The sequence below is a fragment of the Schistocerca nitens genome, chromosome 6 (genome assembly GCF_023898315.1).
Source record: "Schistocerca nitens isolate TAMUIC-IGC-003100 chromosome 6, iqSchNite1.1, whole genome shotgun sequence".
In the NCBI taxonomy this organism is placed as follows: Eukaryota; Metazoa; Arthropoda; class Insecta; order Orthoptera; family Acrididae; genus Schistocerca; species Schistocerca nitens.
In genome coordinates this window covers 490,691,172-490,716,156 of record NC_064619.1, presented here as the reverse complement: position 1 = coordinate 490,716,156, position 24,985 = coordinate 490,691,172, and the positions used below count along the sequence as shown (strand labels likewise).

The 24,985-nt window shown below is 39.0% G+C and overlaps 1 protein-coding gene across 2 annotated transcripts in view; it reads left to right on the top strand.

The window, feature by feature from the left end:
- LOC126262934 (protein Mo25) overlaps positions 1-19,786 on the top strand; it is a 40,222-nt gene extending 20,436 nt beyond the window's left edge. The window contains exons 7-8 of one of the 2 annotated variants that reach the window (XM_049959868.1): positions 13,326-13,430; positions 18,470-19,786. In XM_049959868.1, coding sequence (XP_049815825.1) covers positions 13,326-13,430; positions 18,470-18,652 — 288 coding nt within the window. In that variant the 3' untranslated portion in view covers positions 18,653-19,786. The remainder of the gene's footprint in view (positions 1-13,325; positions 13,431-18,469) is intronic. The other variant, XM_049959867.1, reaches the window with a different exon arrangement.
- The last annotated feature ends 5,199 nt before the right edge of the window (positions 19,787-24,985 follow it).

The window sequence follows — 24,985 nt, the reverse complement described above, 5'->3', positions numbered from 1 at the left end:
ATTTAGCTGTGGCTGTGTCACACTCAGCAGAGTAACTCCCATCGTAGTAGCTGGTAAATGAAATGTGGGTCCTGTAACATCACATGGATTAGCTGTTTACTACCTCACAATTCTAAATGTCTTGTCCCGCATGAGTTTCCCTTGCTCATAGCAACTAGCAACCACCACTTTCTCATTGGCCACTGAGTATATCCAATGTGTACTCACTTTCTGAAAATATGGTTTTGATTCAGTCTCCTCTTTAAGGCGAGGACATCCCTCTGTTTTACCCCTGAACAATTTCATGATGCATGTGCTTCCACCCTTCGCAATCTCTGACTACCCCACTCTTAAATTGTTGAAGTTTGTCTTTGGACATCACTATATGCCGACCTCTGTCTTCTGCTGATAGTAGCACTCTTTTGTCTCTCACAAGTATTCCAACTTCTGCTAATTTCACGGGATAATTGTGAACCGTGGAACACCCAAATACTGCATGCTTGCTTGCTACCAGTATTCTTACTGATACGTATAACCCCACATTCTCCCACGTTACATCCATCATAGTACCATGGTGGTAAAACGGCAAGTCCTTGCAGCTCAGTTCCACTGCTAACTGCAATTCTGGTGGTAATTCTGTTTCATCTTCTTCAACCTTTCCAGATACTGTTCAGGCGACAGCAAGACCAGACTTCACTGCCCATGTAGCATTTGATGGACAGCTTCTTGCAAATTTGTCAGCTCCACTCCTGCATACTAGATACTATCCCCTAGTGATTACAATAGCCCTTGTATTTGTATTGCTTCCAAATCCCAGTTTAAAGTGCTAGCCATGGCTCTGGTGTAAACCATAGCTTCCTTAATAAGCTGTCAAAGCATGTGTGTGTCGTTTGATATGCCACTCTCAAATTTTGCATTCTGTGTGGAATACCACTCCATAATTATTTCATTTGCCTCTGCTAACCCCCTTGCAACCTCTGCCGTCTCATTTAATTTGCTCACATCCCTTGCATCAGCTATCCCAAAGGTGGTTTTCAGTACTCTACTTCCAGTGCCTATCCATCAACTTTTCATTCTTGTGGACTCCTGCAGTACCACTCAATCACCTCCTGCATGTGCTCCTTTAGTTGCTCATATTACCCAAACAATTTCCTGTGCTCATTTTTAAGACCTCTCTGTGTCCTACTACTAACTGCTAACTCGCGTTGCCCGGAAAACACCACCTCCAGTCTCCTAATTTCTTTCCGCAACTCCCACACATTAAACACTAAACCTTATGACCATTTGTTACTGGATAACACCATGTCTGGTTGCCTGGAAAAGAGAAATCCTTCATCCAGGTGGTGGTCCTGCAGCACGCCCTCTGCCTTCGGCAGAGAGATACAGCAGTGCTAAAACTAGCCTCTTTCTTTACTCTCACTAATATCTCTTGTGGAATTGCCTCTGGTGCACCATTAATGGTTATAAATACCCTACGTGCACAGTTGTTGACCCCTTTGGCTGCTGGAGCTTAGCATTCATTGGTGGTGGTTTCAGTTACTTGGCATGGGCTTTGGTACCATGATGCAGAGTTCTTCGTTTTTCCCTTTGGAGTATATTGGCTCAACATGACTCATTGGCCATCTTATTATGAGATTATGTTCCCATTCACTTCACTGCCTTTTCCTGCTTATCCATTTCCTTAGTATTTGCTAACTGGACCTTTCTCCACACTTCCCTTACCACCCTTGCAAATTCTTGGACTGACTCTCCTTTCCTGCCTCCATCCTGGCTAATCATATTGAATGGCAACAGCACCTTTTTGTATACACCATCTCAGATGGTGACAGCCCTGTGCTAGTGTTTACTTCAGAGTTGTAAGCAGTCATTACAAAGGATAGATACATGTCCGAATCAGAATGCTGTGTATTCATTTACAATGAAGCGTCTGTCCAATTGTCAGATGAACTCGTTCTGTCCTTCTGTTAGTCTGTGGATGAAGTGCACTAACCCTAAACTTTTTTCCTTTTAATAACCAACACAACTCTTTCTTTGGGTCTGACGTGAAGTTCATGCCTTGGTCTTTATTTATTGTCCCTGGCACCCCAAACTTCAGTATTTCCCTAACAACTAATGTTGGCATCAATGTGACTATCTTTTGGTTCGGCATCAGCACCATGTCAATGTAACGAGAAAAATGGCCTATTATGGTCAGCACAAAACAATATCTGCTGGCATTCAGCTGAATGAGCTTGACACATCCATGCCAATGAAACTAAACCATTATGTTTCTCCTGGAAGTCTGTGTTATAGTAGCTGCTTCAGATTCACAACTGCCTGTTGTGCACAATCCACACAATTCCCATTCCCCATGGCCCAGCAATAGGTGATCATGTGTTTAATATAATACTACTTGCTTCAACATAACTGGCACCACCAACTGTGGTCCTAATATAATTTCATTACATAATCCATCATGCATGCTAAACTGCTGTCTTGCCATATTGTCTACACTCATCAGCACTCTGTGCAGTTAACCATTCTCCAAGGTCCTGACCTAGTGCTTGAACAGCAGCTACTTTTCTCCTTAATTCACCGGCATTTCTATGCTTCTTGCCTGGTTTGTGGATCACCTCATACTCAAATTGACTGAGTTTTATTGTATATCTCATCAGTTTACTAGATAGGACATCCAACCTAGTAACCACTTCAAAGCAGCATGACCCACTACTTCCTTGAACTTCCTTCCATGTAGGTAACACCAGAAATATTTACCCTGTAATCAAGCTAAGCATCTCTCTCTCCATTGTAGTGTAATTCCTCTCCACAAATTCAGTTGTCTTGATGCAATGGCAGTAATTTATTCCTGACGTTCAACCTTTTGGCTTAACATCCATCCAAGATCATGATTCAGTGCATCACATGACAACATAAACTACTTTTGAAAATCTGAAAACACCAGCACCGGACTCGGTGTTAACACCTTTCTAATTCCACAAACACTCCATGACATTCCTCTGGCCACGCAAGGTTATTATCCTTCTCCAGTAGCCTTGCAATATCCACAAATCTTTTTATGAACTTTCTATATTAATTTGCAAGACCCAGAAAAGATTGTAACTCCTTGGTTGTTCCTGGCACCAAAATCTTGCACTAACGTAGGTTCAGTTATTCAACCATCCTTATTAATCACATGCCCTAAGTCATTCTTCTAGCACAGAGTGACATTTCTCAGTACTTAGTTGCAAATGAGATGCTGTTAACCTGTTGAACACTTCCCTTAGTTGTTGCCTTTGCTCCTGCATATTACTTGAAAAAGACAGTTGTTTCATCAAGATGTACCTGACGATGACGTGGCTTTAATCCTTGCAGCACTCCATCCAGTAATCATTGGAATGTTGCCAGTGCATTCTTTTAATACAAAAGGCATATTTCTATATTGATAGTGTTCTGTGGGGAAACACTATTTTTGACGTATCCTCCAGAGCAAGTTCTGATTGATGGTATCCACTCCTTAAGTCCATTGTTGAGAAGTATTGGCTTTGCACTAAGTTATTTATGGTGTTTGTGGTGTTTGGAATTGTGTAGGCATCTGTCATAGTCTTAATATTCAAATGGCATGAATCATTAAAAAAAAGGGGGTGGGGGGCGGCTCTTGGGTACAATCACAATTCCTGCAGCCCAGGGGTTACTACTCTCTTCTATTATCCCATCAGCCAAGTGGTTATTTATAAATTCCTCCAGAACTGGCTGTAGTGACTGTGGTATTCTGTACAGTCTTCAGTACAACAGTGCTTTGTTCCCCTTTTTGAATCCTATGTTGTGTTACTAACATACCAGGCAATGGCCCTTGCAGAAAAAACATATCATAAAACTGAACCATAGGTCCTCCATCTGTGTCATTGCTGTCACATTTAAATGCTTAAATTTCTCACAAAATTCAGTCCTAACAATATTGTATCCTATCTTATAGCGTAACCCTCTGAGTTGTGACCTTCCTCGTCTGGAATATCCAGTGTAGCCACCAATGTTCCCTTCGACAACATTCCCTCGTAGACACCATAGTTATCCACATTGGTGGCTTCTACCTTGCTTCCGTCCCTCTGTTGTATGTGTACAGTAGTACTTCCCACCAAACAACACACTGCCTTCAATAACTTACTGCCCTCCAGCAGTTCCACTACACATATCACTAGGTAAGTCAAACTCCACTTTCACCGATAACAACTTTCTCATGCCACTTGATACACAATCATTTGAATTAAGACTTAATGTCCTTCTTCATGGTCTAACTAGTTTGTTCTGTATGCTAGACGCTCCTTGCAACTGACCTACATTAACAACTTCCCCTTGCCGGAATGTCTTCCCACTAAGCTCCAGTATACATTGTAGGATCATGCTGTAGCCATTTGCTGACATGATACACCACTTCTGCACAATGCTTAAATTTGGTTCATCGCTACTGAACCTAGTGGTCGTATATCACTATCCCCCTACCCCACACAAACTGTAATGTGACGGGTTTTGTCCCACCTACTAACTTCCTGTTGAGGCCACCAACTTATATGTTCCTGTATCTAACAAAACTTTATTCCCTACCATCTATTACACTCGCTATGGCATGTTCCACCTGTGCTCTTGTTTTTACTGTATTCCATTTTTACTGTATTCCATTCAGACCACCTCTCCCAATACCGCTGTATCCCTGCCACTGATTCGTACTGCCCATATTTTAATTTCATCAGATCAAACCATCTGCAGTCCACACCATCCCTATTAACTCTCTGTGGCTGCTAGCACTGTCTCTGTACATGTGCTGCTTGACAATCATTCAAAAAATTTTATATTCACTGCAAACATGTTTCTTTGATCCCTTATACCTGTGGACACATCAATCTCTTCATACTTCAGTGCCAGTCTAACCGCTGCATGGAGATCCTTCGGTGCCCCAGTAGGCACCTTGCCAGTCATCTGTGGTGACAGACTTCTCAGAAAAGCATCAAGCTCATGTTGCTTGGCTTTCTGTTACAATATTTTGTTCACCTGCTCACTCTGTGTTAACTCACACACATGTACAGTACATTCAGTTTCCTGATCCAAGCTGTGAAAATCTCAACCACTTCATTATGCCTCTTGGAAACTACTCAACTGCTCACAGAAAAACAGTGCACTTTGCTGTTTCCTGTATGTTTGTTCTGATCCTTGCTCAAGTTGGTCAAAAGTAACTTCATAGCACAGTGCCTCTGTGCACTGCACAAATGACTGCTCTTCACCTGATAAGTGTAACCTTGGCATCTGTAATAACTGTTTATCAGACCCCATCCCCTTGTATGAACATATGACCTGAGATCCTACATAGATGCTAACACATTCCCAGAAGACCTGCCAGAAAAGAGAGAAATGAGGTTAGCAACACCCAGATCAACTCATAGAGCCTTTGACCTTAACACCTCTACTTACAAATTTTTCTCTACTAGTTTATTATTTGAAATCACTTTATCCACCCACAATCAAGCTACCTGATTCACTGACGACTATGTAGCCTCCTGACTGATGACACTGTGTTGCTGAATTCGCCACTGCCTCCCCTTTGCTGACTCAGAATCTATACCTCAAAACAATAACACAGGCCAACGATGGAAAAACTTTTTTGCTGAAAATACGTTATTCTTGTGTTTTTTAGGGTGGAAAATCCAAATTGATACTTTCTTCACATTTTACAGTTAAATTTATGAAATTGATTTTTTAAAAGAATTTAACAGTTTTTATGTAGCCGAAATAATTTAAAAATGTGTAACGCATGTAGATGACACTGGTAGCACTGCTGAAAAAGGCTGTTGATATACTTTCCGGGATGTGAGGTCATGGTCCAAGAACTTTTCTGCTCCTTACGTTTCGTCCAGAACTGCGCTGGACTTCCTCAGAGGCGCTGCTCCGCTGCGTCTTGCCGACAGTCGGCAAGACTCAGTGGAGCAGCGCCTCTGAGGAAGTCCAGCGCAGTTCTGGACGAAACGTAAGGAGCAGAAAAGTTCTTGGACCACGACCTCACATCCCAGAAAGTATATCAACAGCCATGCCACCCGATCGTGAAAGCCTTCATTCTACTGCGGAAAAACATTTGCTGGCATTCTATTTTTGTGTTAACAGATGGTGTTCTGTTTACTGTCAACCTAACCTCACTTTCCTGTTTCCTGTACATGTGCTCAGTACACTGTCTAATCGTGGTTGTAAATGAATCTGTGGTTAAAAAACACCAAAGAAACAGCACAGACTTTGTGAAAAAGGTTTATCTATCATACTTTGGTTCTAAACTTGGTGATCAAGATAAATCAAGGTATGTTATGTGTGTGTTGAAGATATGAGAAAATGGTCCAAAAAGGAGAAAAAGCCTTTATATTTGCTTTTCCTATGATACGGAGGAGCCAAGAAATCATTCCAGTGATTGCTACTTTTGCAGTGCCGATATTACTGGTCATAATTTGAAAAACAAGAAGGTAATAAGCTACCCTAACTTTGTCTGCCACCTGACTAGTAGGGCATGGTGTAAATTTGCCAGTTCCTGAACCACCAGATGATTTAAATGCTATTCCAACAGAAGTATTTTCTGATGTAAAACCTGTTTTAGATGAAGCAGATGATGGTGATGAATTCCTTTGTAATAGAGAAAGTCTACAGCCCAAATTGTTTGCTCAGACTGAGCTTAATGATTTGGTTAGGGATCTGGGCTCAATGAAAGAAAAAGCTGTATTGCATGGCTCTAGATTAAAAGAAAAGAACTTGTTGGCAGTTGGAACCAGCATATACATGCAAAGAAAGAGAGAGCAGCAATTTTCAAAGTTTTTTCAACAAGAAGGTGATTTAGTGTACTGCTCAGACATTCCCGGTCTGATGAATGATTTTGGTATTGAATGTTTGTGAGGAGCAGGGAGAGCGTTTTCACCAGGACATTTTTTAAAGTGATGGAAAAACGCTACCAAGGCTGCTGGAACACCAACATGATGGGGGACTACTGTTCATTACTTCACTGAGAAATTCAGCAGGCGACTCAGTGTAGAAAAATCTACACAAGAAGCTTCAAAGAAAAAAGAGAAAAAAAAATACAAACAAATTGCAGCTGACAAGTGAAACTTCTATTAACACATATCATTGTTTTAAGAAGCTTACTGTAAATACCAACTATACTTATGTTGTAACAAAACGTTTCATTAATTCCATGTTTACTGTATAGCATAGGATTTTTATACTGTACAATAAAAAGCATATTGCTTGAAAACTATGGGTGATACAAAAAAAACTAAGGCTAGATTTTGATTCAGCTCATAAAAATCTATAAAGATCAGCTATGAAAGTAAAAAAAGGTTAAAAGAATATTTCGTTGGCCTGTGTAATTTACTAATTATCCATGTAACAGGTAGTCAGAGTGTTTTACCAACCTACATCTTCTGCCTAATCATAAGCCTGGCCGTTTGCCCAAAATTATTACATGTAAAGCAAATGACTGCTACAGACTCGGTCCAAGGGGCAGGAATACCAGAACAAGTTGCACTGTGTGCAACAAGCATGTACTAACCACTCGTCTCTCGAATTCCGCTGAAACTGTTATGGGTCATCCATTTCCTCAAGTTCCACAAAAATGACCCTACTATTACCAAGCCCCTTAATCCTCGACCCCATGATTGTCACCACAAAGGAACAAAATAGTCTCATTTGCCCCAAATGATGATTCTGTAGGACGTGGCTCGGACATCGTGCTGCGGAGTTGGCACACCCTCTCCTACTGACTGTGCTGACGGCACACCTGACACCACACTGAATCCCCCCAGGGGGTCCACAACTCTTTCGTGGATACGTGCATGGTGAGCACGGGAACCCGAGCTCGTGCAGCTCTCTTTCCTTTCCGGGTTGCATGCCTTCCCTTTCCACATCCTTCCCTGTCCCCGATGCTCCATTCACCCCCTTCCCCCTCTCCCTCTGTTTGGGAGTATGTTTTGCATCTACATCCGGAGACAGACGCTTTGAACAAATGAAGTGGTTTCTCTTCTTTTATCTCTAATGTGTCAAGTACCTGTCCTTACTTTGCCCTTTCCTTTCCTTGATTCTTCTCTTTACCTTCTTCTCCACTGTGGCATTTGAGAATTCTTCTCTTCTTTCCTTTTCTTTGTTCCTCCCTTTTCCTTTCTTTCCTCCCTGTGCATGTCTGAAGGCCGACCCACGCTTCTCCACGTGTAGCCGGTGACGGGATAACCCATAATTCCCTGCCCCGGATAGACAAATAGGACACGTATGTACCCCCCTGGTAAAGGCTAGGCCCAGAGAAGGGTAATTACCCAAGCTAGTACCTTCTGAATGTGCTGATTGGTCCCTCTGTGTGTTTCTTGGGAGGTGTGATGTGAGGTGTGGACAATCACCTAAGGCGGGAGTGGCATAGTAGAGGCCCCCCACTAGGAAGGAGCGCGCCATCAGAGACTCTGGTAATCGTGGGGGCTACTTTCGCAATGGTTTCTTCTACTTCTACAACTTCTGCCCACAAGAGAAAGCTAGGGGAATCTCGGTCTCAACCACCGAAGATTCTTCCATCAGTCCCAAAGTTCCTAGTTGTTTCTTGGTCAGACAAAGGTCAAGACTTCTCCACAGTCAACCCTTTCATTATTCAGAAAGATGTCGATGCAGTTGCGGGTCCTGTAAAGTCTTGTTCCAGGTTACGAAATGGCACCTTGTTGTTAGAAACACAGTGCCCTCCAGGCACACAAATTGCTTCGAACTACACTGCTACACACCTTCCCTGTCTGGGTGGAAGCACACCTTACCTTAAACTCGTCACACAGGGTGGTTTATTGAAGATCACTTGACGTATTATCAAATGAGGACATTCAAACTTACCTGTCTGATCAGGGAGTAACTGCTGTACATAGAGTAATGAAAAGGGTTGAAAAGGAAATGTAACCGACCCACAGTCTCTTCTTTATGTTTGACAGAGCTCAACTTCCATAAAACATTACAGCGGGATATCAGAGAATTTCTGTTCACTCTTACATCCTCAACCCTAAACATTGCTATCAATGTCAGGTTTAATCATTATCCGCCAGTAGTGTTCCAATTCAGCTAAAGGCGCTACCTGTGGCAAGGATGCCCATGAGGGTGATTGTTCGCCCCCCCCCCTCCCCCTCCCCTTGTTGCATCGACTGTATGGGAGACCATGCTGCTTCTTCTAGAGATTGTCCTATTTTTAAAGATGAATGAATTGTTCAGGAAATCTGAGTGAAGGAAAAGATGTCTACCTTTGCTGCTCATAAGATATTCGCCAGTAGAAAGCCCACTGTGCTCCCAGTGGGTAAGTATAGTACTGTCCTCGCCTCTCGTTGACCTACTAATGTGGTGGCCACGCATAATCGCGATCTCACCTTTAGCGCCACAGGCGTCAGATTGGTCAGCCCAAAGATCACCCATTCAACCTCCCCACTTTCACCTGCTCACTCTAAGGCTCAGCCTTCATCGGCTCCTGTTAAATCATGGGCCCCAAAATTGGACAGAGCCTACTCATGAAGATTTTTTATGCCCCCAGACCTCACAACCCTCAACTCCTTCATCTCAACGTCCTGCTTCCAATAAGGCTCATAAGGATCAAAGTTCCTCTCCTCCTTTGCCACAGCTTGTCTCTTCTACAGCGCTCCTCAGCGGTAGCCGCCCTCGGCCGTCTTCCATGTTGCCGAGATGCACCACTGGCAGCAGGAGCTGCCCCTGAACAACCTATGGATCAGGCTCTTCTGCCTCTGGCTGATTGCCATTCCCCACCGTCAGCCATTGGCTCTGAGTGGTTGTTGAGTTGACGGAAACTGTGGTGAGATTTTCCTGTTTTTCGTCTACCCTATGTCAATTATCCATTGAAATACAGACGGAATTCACTCCAATCGGGATGAATTGTTGATCGTCTTAAGATCCTACTCCCCGGTCATCTTCTGTCTTCAGGAAACCAAGCTACGTCCCCATGATTGCTTTGTGTTCGTTCATTTCCAATCAGTCCAGTTTGATCTGTCCTCTGCTGGTGGCATTCTGACACGCAGGGCACTTACGATTCTTCTCTATGATATTATCCATCATCACCCAATCCCCTTACACAGTTCCTTCCAAGCTGTTGCTATACATTTATTACTTTCTGGATACACCTTCTCTCTTTGTACCATATACATTCCATCATCCACACCAATGGCAAGAGCCAATCTCCTTCATCTCCTTAGTCAGCTCCCACTGCCCTATTTGTTGACTGGGGACTTCAATGTTGACCACCCTCTTCGGGGATCTCCGCCTCCTGTCCGAGAGGCTCTCTGTTGATTGACCACTTCCACCAAGCGGATCTTGTTTGCCTCAGCACTGGCAAACCTGCAGTTTTGTCTGCCTCCACGTCAACCTACTCTCATTTGCACCTTTTGGTCGGTACTGTTAGGATAGCTCAGTGCTTTGAATGGTTTGCTCTTGCTGATACACACCCGAGTGACCATTTTCCCTGTGTCCTTCGATTACAGTCACAACTGGCATCTACGCACCCAAGGCGCTGGAAGTTTTTCCAAGCCTATTGGACACTTTTCTCCTCCCTAGCAGGTGCCTCAAGTCTCCAATAACAAGAGGCTTGCCGTGATGTGATTACGTTGCCCTGCTTGCTGCACTATTACCACTGTGGGGTGCAGTTTAGTGCTGTGCGTGGCTGTCTTTCCTTTGCAGTCCTCTGTGTGTCTGTTAGTGTAACCCACGTGTCACCACACTGGAAGCTACTGACTCGGAGCTGCTAATGCAACTCTCTATTGCAGCATTTTCACTACCTCTTATTACCTTTGCTAAAGACTTAATTTTGCTCCAAGACTGGTAGGATACTCCATAACCAGTCCAAGCTTGCTTTAAAATTTAATGACCCTCCAAGATCATTAAATTGCTTTTGCATGTAAAATGGAACCAAGGCTAGGGTCTCCTTGTGATCATATTCTTGTAAGCCGCTTATAAACATCATCATACAGGTCCATGTTCATGATGAGCTTTATAATTTTAAGAATTGTTGATTCATCAATAAAACCAAGCTTGGATACAAAATTTGTGATGCTCAATACTATAGCGGGGGAAGGGTGGTACATGAAGAGTGACTGTTCTGTCAAGTGGTTGTTTGGTTGATGGACATTCAGGTAATGGACGCTGTGCTGTTCTGTTCTGTAGATGATTACTTCACATTCCTCTGCTCATGATGGGAAGAGACTTGTGCATCATGGAAAGGCTTTCTCATAACATACCAAAACATAGACTGCTACACAGGGCAAAGGACTTTTAAACCTTCCATATACGTCTTGTTAACAATGAAAGTTAAGTAATTCGGGCTTAAGCAAAGTCTGCAAACTTCCTTCTGAACTGTGGGCACCAACGAAATAGAAGGGTAAGAAAAGGATACCAGTACTCTCTTAAGTGCTCTTCATTGCACACAGGGTGACTGACCTTGTAAACGTGTATATCAGTGTAATAAGGAAACTATGGAGTGTGTTAGTAATCTTTATGACCAGAGAATGGAAGAGTTTCAGATTTTTTTATAAAGATGCATAGTTTTTATTGTTTAGAATACAGTAAAATAATTTTACCGGAACCACTGCTTAGTATAAGGGATATAAACGTTAACGAGGTTGTTGGGCACAAATAAATCTCATTCTGCCATTCATGGAGTATTAGTGCAATTTAGACAGGATTGTAACTGTATTTGATTTGGCTCTTGTAAGTTATTTTGGAATGTTATGTACTCTGAAGCCCGCGAAGAAAATGGGCTGTTCACAGGTATATCTTGTTACAGATTCCTTGGTACTGTGTGTGCCAATATGGTGATTTGCCACAATATGGTATGTGCTTAGGAAGTGTTTTTTTGGCCACGTTTCTTAGGCTAATTATAAAATCATGCCTCGTTGTAGGACTTAAGTGTGCCTGATGTGAGATATCAAGTATGACACTACAAATTAACTTGAGCTTTTAAGCAAATAAAGCACAACAGTTACATTTTTTGCAGAGCTAAAAAATTGTTCAGAAGTATTGTGCAAATAATTTAATACAAAAACTCCACGACACCTTCTGTATTAAAGGAAATTCGAAGTGATATTCTACTGGGCATCTGGAATCATTGAACTTGAGAAAGTCTTCAGTAGATGTAGATCTGAAATAAAAGTTGCCACAAAATTTAAGTAGATATTTTCTTTATCTAAAAGTAGTTTTTCTCTGAATGGTACCAAGAATGCTACTTTCTAATTGGCTAGGAACATGTTTGAAGGGTAATGGGCTTAATAATGTAGAAAAAGACAGGTTGCTACTTATTGTAAAGAAGACATGTCAAGTTGTAGATTGGCACAATTAAGACACATACATAAAGCTTCACGTACACAAGCAAACACACCTCACAAGCACGCGACTGTCAAACCAGCATCTTGGGCTGGAATGAGCTTAATGGTTTATACAATTGCAGTCTTTCTTGGCGTATTCCACTGATGAATTCTTCTCGGGTTATCAGCCGAGTGGTGGCTTCGTCTTGTTGAAACGTTTCAATGAGTTTCGTACCCATCATCTCCTGGAGAAGATGATGGGTACGAAACTCACTGAAACGTTGCGACAAGACAACGCCGCCACTCGGCTGATAATCCAAGAAGAATTAATCAACTTAATGGTTTGGTAAAGTGACCATCCAGCCAAGAAAAAGCTCCTCTTCTTTGTTTAGACTTCATGTTAGTCACGCAGTCCCACATGGTCACTCTTAACGTCAATGACTAAAGGAAATGCATAATGCAGTGGTTGTTTTGTATTATTGTCAATATATTGCATATCAGAGTTTAGTTACATTTAGTACATTAAGGGCAGTCAGCAATTACAATGATATATGCAAATGTGGAACAATTAAATTGTGTGTCTCCCAGAACTTATGTAAATGAATTTATTAACTTGTGCTGTATCCAGCTGCTAATTTAAGTGTTAATCATTAAGTCCAAGTAGTTTGTGTCAGCAATATTGTAGAATAGAGAAAATTGGTGGAAAAAGAGATGGAGAAGTGGAATTTGCTCTAACAATGTCACAGCTTGTGAAATATTATGTGGTAATTGAAACGGAAATTGTTTTTGGAGAGATTGGAAGCATTATATTTGTTCATACTTCTAAAATAAGTAATCACAGCATTTAAAGAAAGCAACAAGTCTTGACATTGCCTCACTTAATCGAAAATGTTTGTTTCTAAGTTATTACAGTGTACTGCATTATTTTCATCCTTACAAAACTTCAGCACTATATCGCACCTAAATATAGTTCTCAAAAAAATTTTCTGAAACTTCAAATGCTGTATTAACATGTGACCTTCTGTTTTTCAGGTTATGACAAGATACATATCGAATCCTGATAATTTGAAACTAATGATGAATATGTTGAAAGAAAAATCCAGAAATATTCAGTTTGAAGCCTTCCATGTTTTCAAGGTAAACATGCTTGTGTTAATTACTTTTATATTGAAGTATGCCATTCTAAATCTTATCATCGCATGCAACCAATATACCAGCTCGTATATATTGATACTGTAATCACAGAAGACAGGACATGTAATTTGAGACTATTATTATTATTATTATTATTATTATTATTATGTCCAATGCGAAAATTGGAGTTTGTTGGAAACATCTTGTAAAAATGCTCGTTAACCATATTTGATGGTATGTCCACAGTTGTACAGCCGATAATCATACCTCTGAACAAATTAGGAAATTCCATGAGAACTCGTAGCCTTCTAGAGGGAAAGAAATAAATTCAGATATATGTTTTATTGTTAAAATAAATTGCAGTTTTCTCTTCAGTGAAATTTAATTTTTATGGCCTCCATTGTAGCAACTTTTTTTTTAAACGGTCCCATTTGTCTTGAACAACAGTGCTGGATATTAATGTTTTCTTTTTTTTATGAACAATCAGCATGGATGCTATAGCAAATTCATTTTGAATCAAAAGGCATTGCCCAAAAGATGGATGGCCACTCTACACCTGCCATTTGTAACATTGCTGATGCTACTGACCCCAAGTTCTCTGGTCAGTTAAGAAAGTATTTTGTCCCTAGGTGGGATTACGGTTGTTGCACATGAGTTGCAGCAGGGTGGGTGGCACTGCAGCAATATAATGAAGCGATATGAAATGGAAATCGTGTAAAACTAGTAATAGGGGAGGCAAATGGAAGATTCTTGAAAAGTATGGTGCATCCATAAAAGAAACTGCATACAAGACAATAGGGTAACTAATTCTTGAGCAATGTGCCCAACAGTGCAAATTTTCATAAAATTGGCATTACAGCAGGCATGGAATAAATTAAGAGGCACTATTTGGATCATAAAAGGTCAGTACAGCCTGTATAAAATTGCAGCAGAGATATTCAGGGAACTTAATGTGGAAAGCTGTGGAAGAGAAACAGTGTTGTTGCAGATCTGTGATAGGTAAAATTAGAAAACAAATGTGTAGAAATCCTGTTGTCATCAGATATTGCAGGTTGGGTGCACAAGAGAAAGAATTGTGAGATTAGGGCCATACTTTGCGCATGGTCAGTCATTGGTCTCTTGCTCCAGATATAAATGAAACGGGACAGAAAGTTGCTACTATATGTACAAAGTGCCCTCCACCACGCACTGTATAGTTGCTTGCAGTGTACAGGTGTAGGTTTAGGTTCATGCTATTGAGAAGTATTTTGTGTCCCAAAAGTGAAGACTCATTGGATGATAAAAGAATGTTGGAAATGGGTTTTTGGTGAGTGTTCTGTATGCACTCATTTTTTCAATGGTCACCAGAATACAATAATTGTTATCGAGGATCGCCAGTAAAAACAAACAGCTGCTAATCACAGATATTCTAAATAAGAGATATTAACTTCTATTATTTACGAGAAGGAAAATGGAAGTATGATTACAGGACTAATTCCTGGTCTCTGCAATGAAGTATGTAAGAGCATCTTTATTGAGTGACTTCAGTCTGACATTTGTGGTTAAAAAGACCAATGTAATTCAGTGTTGCATACTTTCCAGCCTGAATAATAAATCTATAGATCTTCCTGATGCCCTGTATATGGGAATTCACACCAAACCGTATGTTATGCCCCATGAAAGATCTGTACTCGTCTCCTGAAACAAGGGGGGGGATAGTAATTTGACGAACACCTGTAACAGTGCTCTCACTGGGTGCATAAAAAACTCAGGGAATGTTTGCATAGATTTTTTATATTAAAAACACAAATATGTACTCGTGTGCTGAAAACATCTTCGTTGGTGGTAACTTGACCACATCTCTCCAGTTGCAGCATTGCTGGTAAAACTATATTGCTCCACCATCTGCAACAGCATTAATCATATAAATGTAAAAATATGTGCTGACATTCCATTTCAGTATTTAGCAGGAAGTGTGTGTGTCAAAAGAAATAGGGAATTATAAACTGTCCATATTGAAAGAAAAATGTGTGTAAAGTGGTAAGTGAGCTGTTGGAAAAGTCAAAGGAAAATGCCCATATAAAATTCAGGCTCTCTCTTGTAACAGAGCTGATGGAAACTTGTGTGTAGGAATTTTGTTAGATAGTTTCAAATACACAACTATGAAAATGCATAATTAATTTTAGTGTTTTTTGTATTGAATAAAAATCCAGTGTTTAATAGAGCAGTTCAAATAAAATGCTGCCTTCCTGTACCAGAAGGCCACATAGATTACAGTAGTAGGAAAGGTGTGAGCACTCACATAACCAGCTTGAAGGATTAACAACAGAAATGTCATGAACTAAATTTCCACTTGTTGGAAATAGATATCTTATCACCTTAAGCATTCATGAAGACATGATACTGCTAATTAGTAAATGGAAATAATCATTTTAAACTCATGAAATTCCGGTTTAACAATTAACATAATTTTTGGATGTATTTGCTTTCTTATTCTGTATTGTGACACACTGCTCATAATTTTCAAATTGTCTCTTGACAGAGAAAAACTACCTGTACCTTCTTATAAACTACAGCATGTATGAAAAGCTGTGGTAAGTTGCTGTTGTTTACTGTTTCTGCAGTATCTTCTTCCTAACTCCCATTGCTGTCGACTTTGTCCTTACGTTTATTCTCATATGTGAATGGATAATTTGCTGTCAAGACCAGGAGGGAAAAAAATTGATATTTAAGGTTTCACTCCTCAGGCAGAAATGTACTTTTGTGTTTTTTAAATCATTTAATGTAGTCTGTAGTAACAACAAACAAACATAGTAAAGAGCTCAGTGAAGTGTTCATTACTTGCTGATTTGTGGCATAGTCTTCATGCTCCCCTCACAAAAGGTAGTCAGTTGTGATTAATTCTTGAGAGGTTGAGGGACGGTCTATAATAACAGGCTTACATTTCTACTGAGAGAATGTTCTGTACTAATTCCAGTAGTGTTTGATAAATAATTACTTCAAATTTCTATTTAATGACACTAGAATATATTTTAAAATGCTGAGGCTTCTAGGATTCATTTTCAGTGCATATCTCAACTGAATACCATTTCTGAAGAATGTTGAAGATTGTGAATAACCTGAACTGAAGTGCCATGATGGAAGAAGCAGGAAACCAGCAGGTCACACCTATTACAAAGTTGCAGCTTGTTTGATCTCAATCTTGTTATGGACGTACCACCTATAGTTATACTTGACCTTTTGTGAACGTCTTTAATACAGTGTAACTGGAGGCTTATAAGAGAAGCCAAACTCATAACGTGTATGCAGAAGTTAATCACTTTAAACTACTAAAGTGTCACTTCTAAGGGAAAGTCTGTGATGTTCTGTTGTATAATTACTCCCACACTGAAAAAGCAGCTATTCATCATACAAAATCAATGAGAGCGTGACAGAAATGCTTATCCTGCAATGTAGTAAGTCGTCCATAGTTAAAACTTGTGCCATACCATGACTGAAACGTTGAGTTCCTACTTCTTTTTCAATTAGTCACCTCTGTAACCAGTAGGTTACTTCAACATATATCTAGACCTGATTCAAATTTCCCCCGTCACCGATTTTTCTATCTACAATTTCTGAACACTACTACCAGAAGTTTTTTGGGACAGAGTATGTGAGAATAGTGTGGTCTTGAGATATGTTTGGATAGCCTAATACTTAAAGCTTAAGAAAACCTGGCTTAGAGAATCAGTCTTGGCATATTCAACTCTGTCATTTGACAGAGCAAACTCTGTCATTTGACAGAGCAACAACAGCAAAGTTGTTAAAAATCTAAGCAAAGAATCTTGCGATGGTGCACAGTAGTGATAGACCTGAAGGTTCTCCTGTAGTGATGGATCTGCAAGCTCTTTATAATTTTCAAATGACTTGTTTTATAATATAAATTTTTGTTAAGTTCAGTGGCACACACTGATGGCTGCAAGCAAGGTTAGTTATTCGGCTGCAGTCGCCCCCCTTTCCTCCACCCCTTCCCGCAGTCTTCCCCCCCCCCCCCCTCTCTCTCTCTCTCTCTCTCTCTCTCTCTCTCTCTCTCTCTCTCTCTCTGCCCAGATTGACAAAGGCATGGTACCCTACATGAATGGTGCCCCATGTGTTGCATTAAGATTTCACTCAGTTAGCGTATTGCAGTAATATGCATATTAGAATTTTGTACTGTTAAATCTATTTTTCTTGGGATGAGTTAAACAAATTCTATGTTAATGTTGCCACATTTATGTGCCTTAATTACCTGTATGATTCGTGATCTTCACTAGTGCATGTGATGTAGTGTTTTGATAATGATTATGAAAATTTCCATCTACTATAATTTATTTTTGTAATATCTGGTAATGTTTAATTATTTGAGTAGCGTATATTTGTTTTGCTTTTTTATTTGCTACGAAACCAAAGTCTTAAAATTATTAGAAAACTTGGATGTAGAACTTAATTTCATGTCAATTACTGCTAGTATTTACTTCCTAGAGATATCTTGAAATGTATGTAAATTTTATAGCACAAGGCAAATGCTTAGTTCAAATTAGTGTTGTTATTCCTGTATCCTATGAGTTTTGGCTAATATTGATTATTAATCATTCATCAATAATCACATGACACTCAGTGCATCACGTGACAGGTGTAGACAGTGGATAGGTAACAAATGATGCAGGTGTAAGCCATTACCCCTTAGCTGCAGAAAATTGACGCACATAGTTGTTCACTGTGTGTACTGATGTTTTACTGGCAGAAATGTAATTTTCTTATAGTATGTTAAACAGTAAAACTGAGTTGTTGTCGTTGTTATTTAATGTAAATATATTATTGCAGTCATGGGTCCTCCATTTTTGACACTTCTAATATTTCACTAAAAGTAGAATAATTAACTTGGTCAGTCATAAAATGTGAACTATTGTTATTTTTGTTTGAATCTGAAGAGTATGTCAAACATGGTGCTGTTCAGTATGTCACAAAATTACTTGCTGTTTCTCGAGCACTATGAAGCAATAATCAGACTTACTTTTAAAAGTTACCTCTCTTTTTTTTAACAGGTATTTGTTGCAAATCCAAACAAACCGAAGCCAATTTTGGACATATTGCTGCGAAATCAAGAGAAGCTAGTAGAGTTTCTCACGCGCTTTCACACGGACCGATCAGAGGATGAACAATTCAATGATGAGAAGGCATATCTTATTAAACAGATAAAAGAGCTGAAGCCTTTGACAGACCACTAACAGCAGGACAATCTGGCAGTCTAGTGTTAGAAAAAAAGTGCATATTAATATTGCAAACAAGAAAAGTTGCTTCCATTATTTTGTGAACATACAAAACACAGGAAATAATGTTCCACAAATAGCACCTCTGTTCCCAGCTTGGCAATAGAGATACGAGGGTTTCACAAAACATTTGACACATGTGAATTTGGCCTGCGTGTGTGGGTTCTTTATTTGAAATAAACTAGTCCCACTTAAACTACTGCTGCTACTACTGCACTTCCACTGTGGAAAATTTTCACATCTTTTCCAAGCTCACCAAGATGGAAAGATCTGAAAGTTTGCTTCTAGAGCTTTAGCATATCTAAACTGTTGAAGTTTCTCTTCTTTTTTCCTGTTTTAGTGGGTGAGTAGACACAAATATAACTGGATACAATAGCATATTTGAATTGATTTTAAATCTTTCATTGTATTAGTATTTAGTTGCAGAAGTGAAATTAATAAAATTTATTAAACTTATTTCATATCTGCTGAAGCTAAATTATGTTTGTTGTTATTGTGAAATTAGTCCATAAGACTTTGAGTTATTGATCATGTTGGCTCATACAATGTTGCTTGAAAAGGAAGAAGGAAAATCCAAAACCTATGTTAAAATAACTTGTTAGCTGTGACTGAAACCAGCATCAGTTATAAATTTTAGAACAGCAACTAAAATTTTTAAGAAGCATTATGCATAGTACAGCAATGGTGCAATTACTGTTGTACAGTAGTGCTGATCTGCAGTATCAAAATAATATTGTTCAGTTTTTAAGGACTTATGTTGATTGTGTTTTAATGTATATATGATTGTTGTCTTTTACTTGTAGTTCTGTATTATAAAACTAAATTTAGTATAAACATTTTTAAGAGAGACTTTGTTACAGTCTGGTTGATTGTGACAGTGTTTGTCTATTGACAGTATAAAAAGAGCTGTTTTAACATGGACTTAAAACAAACACATTTGCAAAAAATTCATCAGGATGATTTTTTTAAGAGAGAACAATTTTTTGGAAATAAAGTGACCCATTTTGTTTCATACATCTCCCTTGCAAACATGTGCTTTATATTTAAAAATGTGGGAGAGATTTGATTGAAATAAACTACTGTCTGCAGATAATACTTTTGTTTATTCTCCTTATTTACTTTCATTTTATTTGTTTGAACTTAGTTAGTTGCAAGAGCCAGCACAGCATAATTCTTTTTTGTTCTGCGAGTTAATTGATTAATGATTTATTTTCATGTTGTCTGGCGCAATGATTGCTTTCTGCAATTTATTACAGAGCAGAAAGGTAGAACAATAGTATTTTGAACTCATGATTGCTTTTGAAAGTACTGTCCTCATTTAATTAGCCTTGTTAATAGTTTAAAAGAACTTTGTTTCATCATGAAAATAATATATTGATGTCTAAAGCTGCATATCTTTATACTTTGTATGTAATAGCTGTTTCATTTAAATGATGTGTCCAAAATGAAGCAAAATTTGTCTGTTCAGTTGTTGTATTGGAACCTAAGTTTTGTTGAAATAGCTTCTGTATTAAACCTGATTGAAATTGGTGTAACATTCACTTTCCTGTGAAACAGGTGATTTTATTTACTTGTTCACTCCATTGGAAAGAGGACAGGACTGCAGAAAATGATGGTAGGTATTTCTGAATCTGTGTCAGAAATCCAGGTGGAATCTTGTAAGTAGATTAAAAATTAAGGTATGTATGTGTGCTTTTGATTTACAACACAGAGTTAAGACATGTTAACAGACTTCCGTCCTATGAAAGTAAAAGTTTATGCACTATGTTAATTATGTAATTGCCACACTGGCTGGAGAATACAACACATTGTAATTAGTTTCTTAAGTTTTTCCATTGAACAGCTCTTATTATAAAGTTTATTGCAGCAATGCAGTAGTCTTGAACTGTGTGTGTGTGTGTGTGTGTGTGTGTGTGTGTGTGTGTGTGTGTGTTTCAGGTGGCCATCGTGTGAATTCTTCTCAGAGTATTAAACTTCCCCTGAGAACGAAAATGCAAACTGTGAATGTCCTATTTATCAATAGCCATATTGTAGCTAAAATGCTATTGGACAATTCACAAGCATGCAGTGGAGCAAACTGAAAAAATAGGGGGATAGGTAACACAGTGTAACCTATTACGTGCTGGCGCAGTAATGGTTTTTCAGGACTGAGTATGGAAACAATGTTAAGTCTCAGAACTGTGGGTAACATGATGTCTTCATAAGAAAATTGATAAAGTCACTTTTGAATGTCTTTTACATTTGTCACAAGCAAATCATGCACTGTACATACTTAAGAGTGCTGTCGATGCGCAAGAGTAGCAAGTTGCAAAACTTTTTCAGACAGAAGTGAGTGAACCAGTATTAGCAATCAGAAAAATGTGAAACAAGCTCTAGCAAGAATTATAGGTGGCAAGAAAGGTCAGATGTATTAGTTGTAGAAGAGAAAATAAAAAAGTATGGTATTAGAGTACTAGATTACAAATAAGTGTTTCAGCTTCTTCAGCAGGAATAATTGTCTTAACCTTAATACACTGAAACAGTTAAGGCTCTTAAGTGTGTTTATATGCTGCCATGTGGTTCTTATGCAAAAATCTCTCTGAAAACATTGCAAAATCTTCTACTAAACCTTAATAAATTGTAGCTCAGTGGATTACTGCTATTCATAGTCCAAAATGCTAACTCAAATAATGTACAGATCGGTACTTGTTACTACTGTTGCTAAAATTAAATGGCTATGATTGACATATTACTGTTGTAACAGTCGGTGTTGCTTATTTACAAGTACGTGGAGAACATTATCAGACATCGCTTGCCACATGGTTAAACCGCAGCATGCTTGTGACAATGTCAAGGTACAACAACCTCATACAAAAGCTATGACACCACTATGTCTTAATCTTCTATATTAATATTGTTCATTAACAACAGTTTATATTAATGTAATTTTATTTAATAACATAAATAATGCACTTTACCTTATACCTCTCACTAATTCGTGTTTTTCTGTTTTTTATTATTAAATATTAATGAATCATGTCCTGTGTTTGGCAGCAGAAATTGAGCGACAGCAATTTTGATATAAATAATGAAATCTTTAAAGAAAATACTTCTAAATTACACACACACACACACACACACACACACACACACTTAATCAGGATACCTAGTACTAAAAATCATTACAGGTCAACATTCTAGCAAAAATTTATTAGCAGAGTCCAAATTATTCAGTTGGTGCATAAGTTCATAGTGGTTTTTCCATAAGTTTAATAAACACAACAGAAACAACACATAACAGAGACTTCAGTCACTATTGACAACAGTGTGCCAATGCTGGGGTAACTTCTTGATTCCATGTACTGTAGAAATTACATGGTTTTGAGGTGAAGAATTGGTCGAGCCATGTGTGGAGCACATTTTCATCCAGAATGAAAGTTCTTTGAATGTTATTCAACAGAGTGGAAACGGTGAAAATATGAGGTCTAGCAGAATGTGGGCAGACGTTACCGTGGAGTAGCATCACTTCACACAGTCTTCCTTGTTGTTGTGCTTGGATTGCATCTGCAATGCATCTCAGTTGTTGACAATAAATGTTAGCAGTAATGGTTACAGTACATGGAAGCAAATTGTAGTATGCCACATCGTTGCTGTTCCCCCAGATGTGTAACATTATCTTTTGTGAATGCGCTCAAGTCTTTGTAAGAGGAGTTGCTGCTTTCTTTGTTTTGAGCCATTCCTTTCTCTTTCTTATATTAGCGTAGAGGTACCATTTCTCGTAAGCAGTAATGACTCGTGGGCCAATTTATAACAAGCAGTCAGAGATGCACATATGGCTACCCGCTGATTTTTGTGATTTTTAACTTAAGAGTATGCAGTACCCATACTCCCAATTTTTGAACCTTCCCCATTGCATGCAAATGTTGCACAATGGTGCAGTGATGACAGTTCATCACAGATGTCATTTCTTGAGTACACTGATATTGATCATTGTGGATTAATGTGTTTAAACAATCTCCATCAAACCCTGAAGATTTTCCTGAATGTGGAGAGCCACTAATGTCAAAATGACCATCTGTAAATTGAGAAAACCATTTCCTTGCTGTGCTCTGCCCAAAGGTATTATCCCCATACAATTGCAAATGTTTCTGGCTGTCTCCACTGCTGTCATGTCTCTGTTGAACTCAAACAGAATAATATGTTGGAAATGTTCAGGTTTCTCCACATGGCATTCCATTTGCAAGTGTCCACAGCTCCAATCACTATATCCAAATGACAAAATGACAGTATGCAAACTCAAATAGCAACACTGAACTACAAATAGAAAAATGACAATTGATAAATAAACCTTTAGCAACTGGAATATTAACATGCAAAACAAAAACCCCCAAACTTATGCATTGGCCTAATATTAGGGCACATGCTAGTATTAAAATTCAGAAACCAATTTATCCCCAAAACAAAATTTTCTCAACAAAATTAGCTAAACTTAGTTATCATCAAAACATAAATTGTCTGAATAATAAGAACTTGAAAAACATAGCCCATAATGTAATTCTGATATTTATTTGGTAATTGAAAGTAAATTCCAAAAACGTAAGAAATAGCAAGTATTTACTTAGAAATTGGTAGCAGAGCAGGTGGAGATATTCCGAAGTTAAGTTTAAAGCTCTCGTTGCATATATAATCCAAACCATGATGACCAGTTCCCTCTTTGAGATTGAATACCACCTGGTTTCCTTGATAAGCAGAGTGCAGAAAAATGGGGAATCATTATAGGGATGATACAGGACACCTAAGGTGGAAGTCTGCCAACATAAGCAAATTTGACAAAAGGCATATGGTTATGGCCCACTACCTGGAAGGAGCACCTCTGATGTGACAAAGCAAGTCAGTTGTTTGTGTGCTCCTGTTGCAAGCATCTTGGGAAAGTGGTTAAAGGGTGTGAAATCACAAGTTAGCAGCAGGGTTTGGATGTCTTATAGAATGTTTACATAAAAGCAGGATAAGCAGTGACCTATTGTATATCTGAATAGATCAGATTCTGTTTTCGTTCCATAGGCCCAAAAAAATGGGGTGATTGTCATGGAACGTGTCAGAAAGTATAACAAAAAACATAAATCATTTGACTCTAATATTTACTACCATGATCATTTGTCAGGAGATTGTCAAAATAGCTGAATACAATACAGTAAACCGGAACTGCTAATATTTAGAGTTAATACACTGTCGGAATGAAACATTGTTATGCACTTTTGATAAATTTATCATACACAAAATATCTGATCTAGATTGTTGTGACAAAGTGCTGTCAAAACTGAAATCTAACAGAATACAGTACTGGTGCAGGCACAAATGTTTTGGAGCACTCTCTTCAATGTACATTACTGAACATAGGACTCCACAGCTGACAACCATTTTATGTACCCATTTTGACCCAACGACGACGTCAAATACAACCACTGTTGGCGTACAGCCATAGAGATTGGACTGTGCATCAATGGAAATGGATGAAGCACTTTTATTGTTACACCAGGTTGATGGCTGTGACCGGGTACACTGTCAACGAGGCAAATGGTTGCTCGAAGAATGCACAGTGTCACGTACACAGTCTGGTGGGGCCAATGTTAATGCTCTGCGACATTCTCCTGGGCTTCCACGGTGGTAGTGGTAGTGGATGGTACTATGGTAGCTTTGGACTACGTGAATGTTATATTGTGGTCCACCTGCATTGCTTCATGCTTGACGTTTCCAGCGATGATGGCATATTCCAGCAGGATAACTCGGTGTCAGTTATGGCTTATCAGTGCAGGAAACTTTGAGAAGAGTGCTGGTTATTTATTTGTATGTTCCATTAGTCATACTTGGGACAACTTGTTATGTGTGGAACTCAATTGTTTTACATGTAGGATAAATTTAATAAAGGTAACCTGTTACATACAGAAATTCTTCTGTAGAGCAGGTACTGTCGAGCAAAAAAGATTTTAAACTTCCATTATCTGCCAGCATATCTCTTAAGTTACAAATACATTAAAGACTTCATGCTTTCTTCCTTTTCGTGGAAGTGAAGGTAATTTTAGGGAGAGGAGGTGAAGTGGCAGAGGACATGTTCAGTAAATAGGCTCTTCTGTTATCCAGCTGATTAACTCAGAATCTATATTAAAAACAAAAAAAAGTAAATATGAGGTCAACTGAAACAAGGAAAAGTTGGCCACAACCAGGAATGTGATTAGGGAGGTGGGAATCTGGAGGGAGGGAGCATCAATGCACATGCATCAATTGGGAATATCGACGACAGACAAGGATCATAAT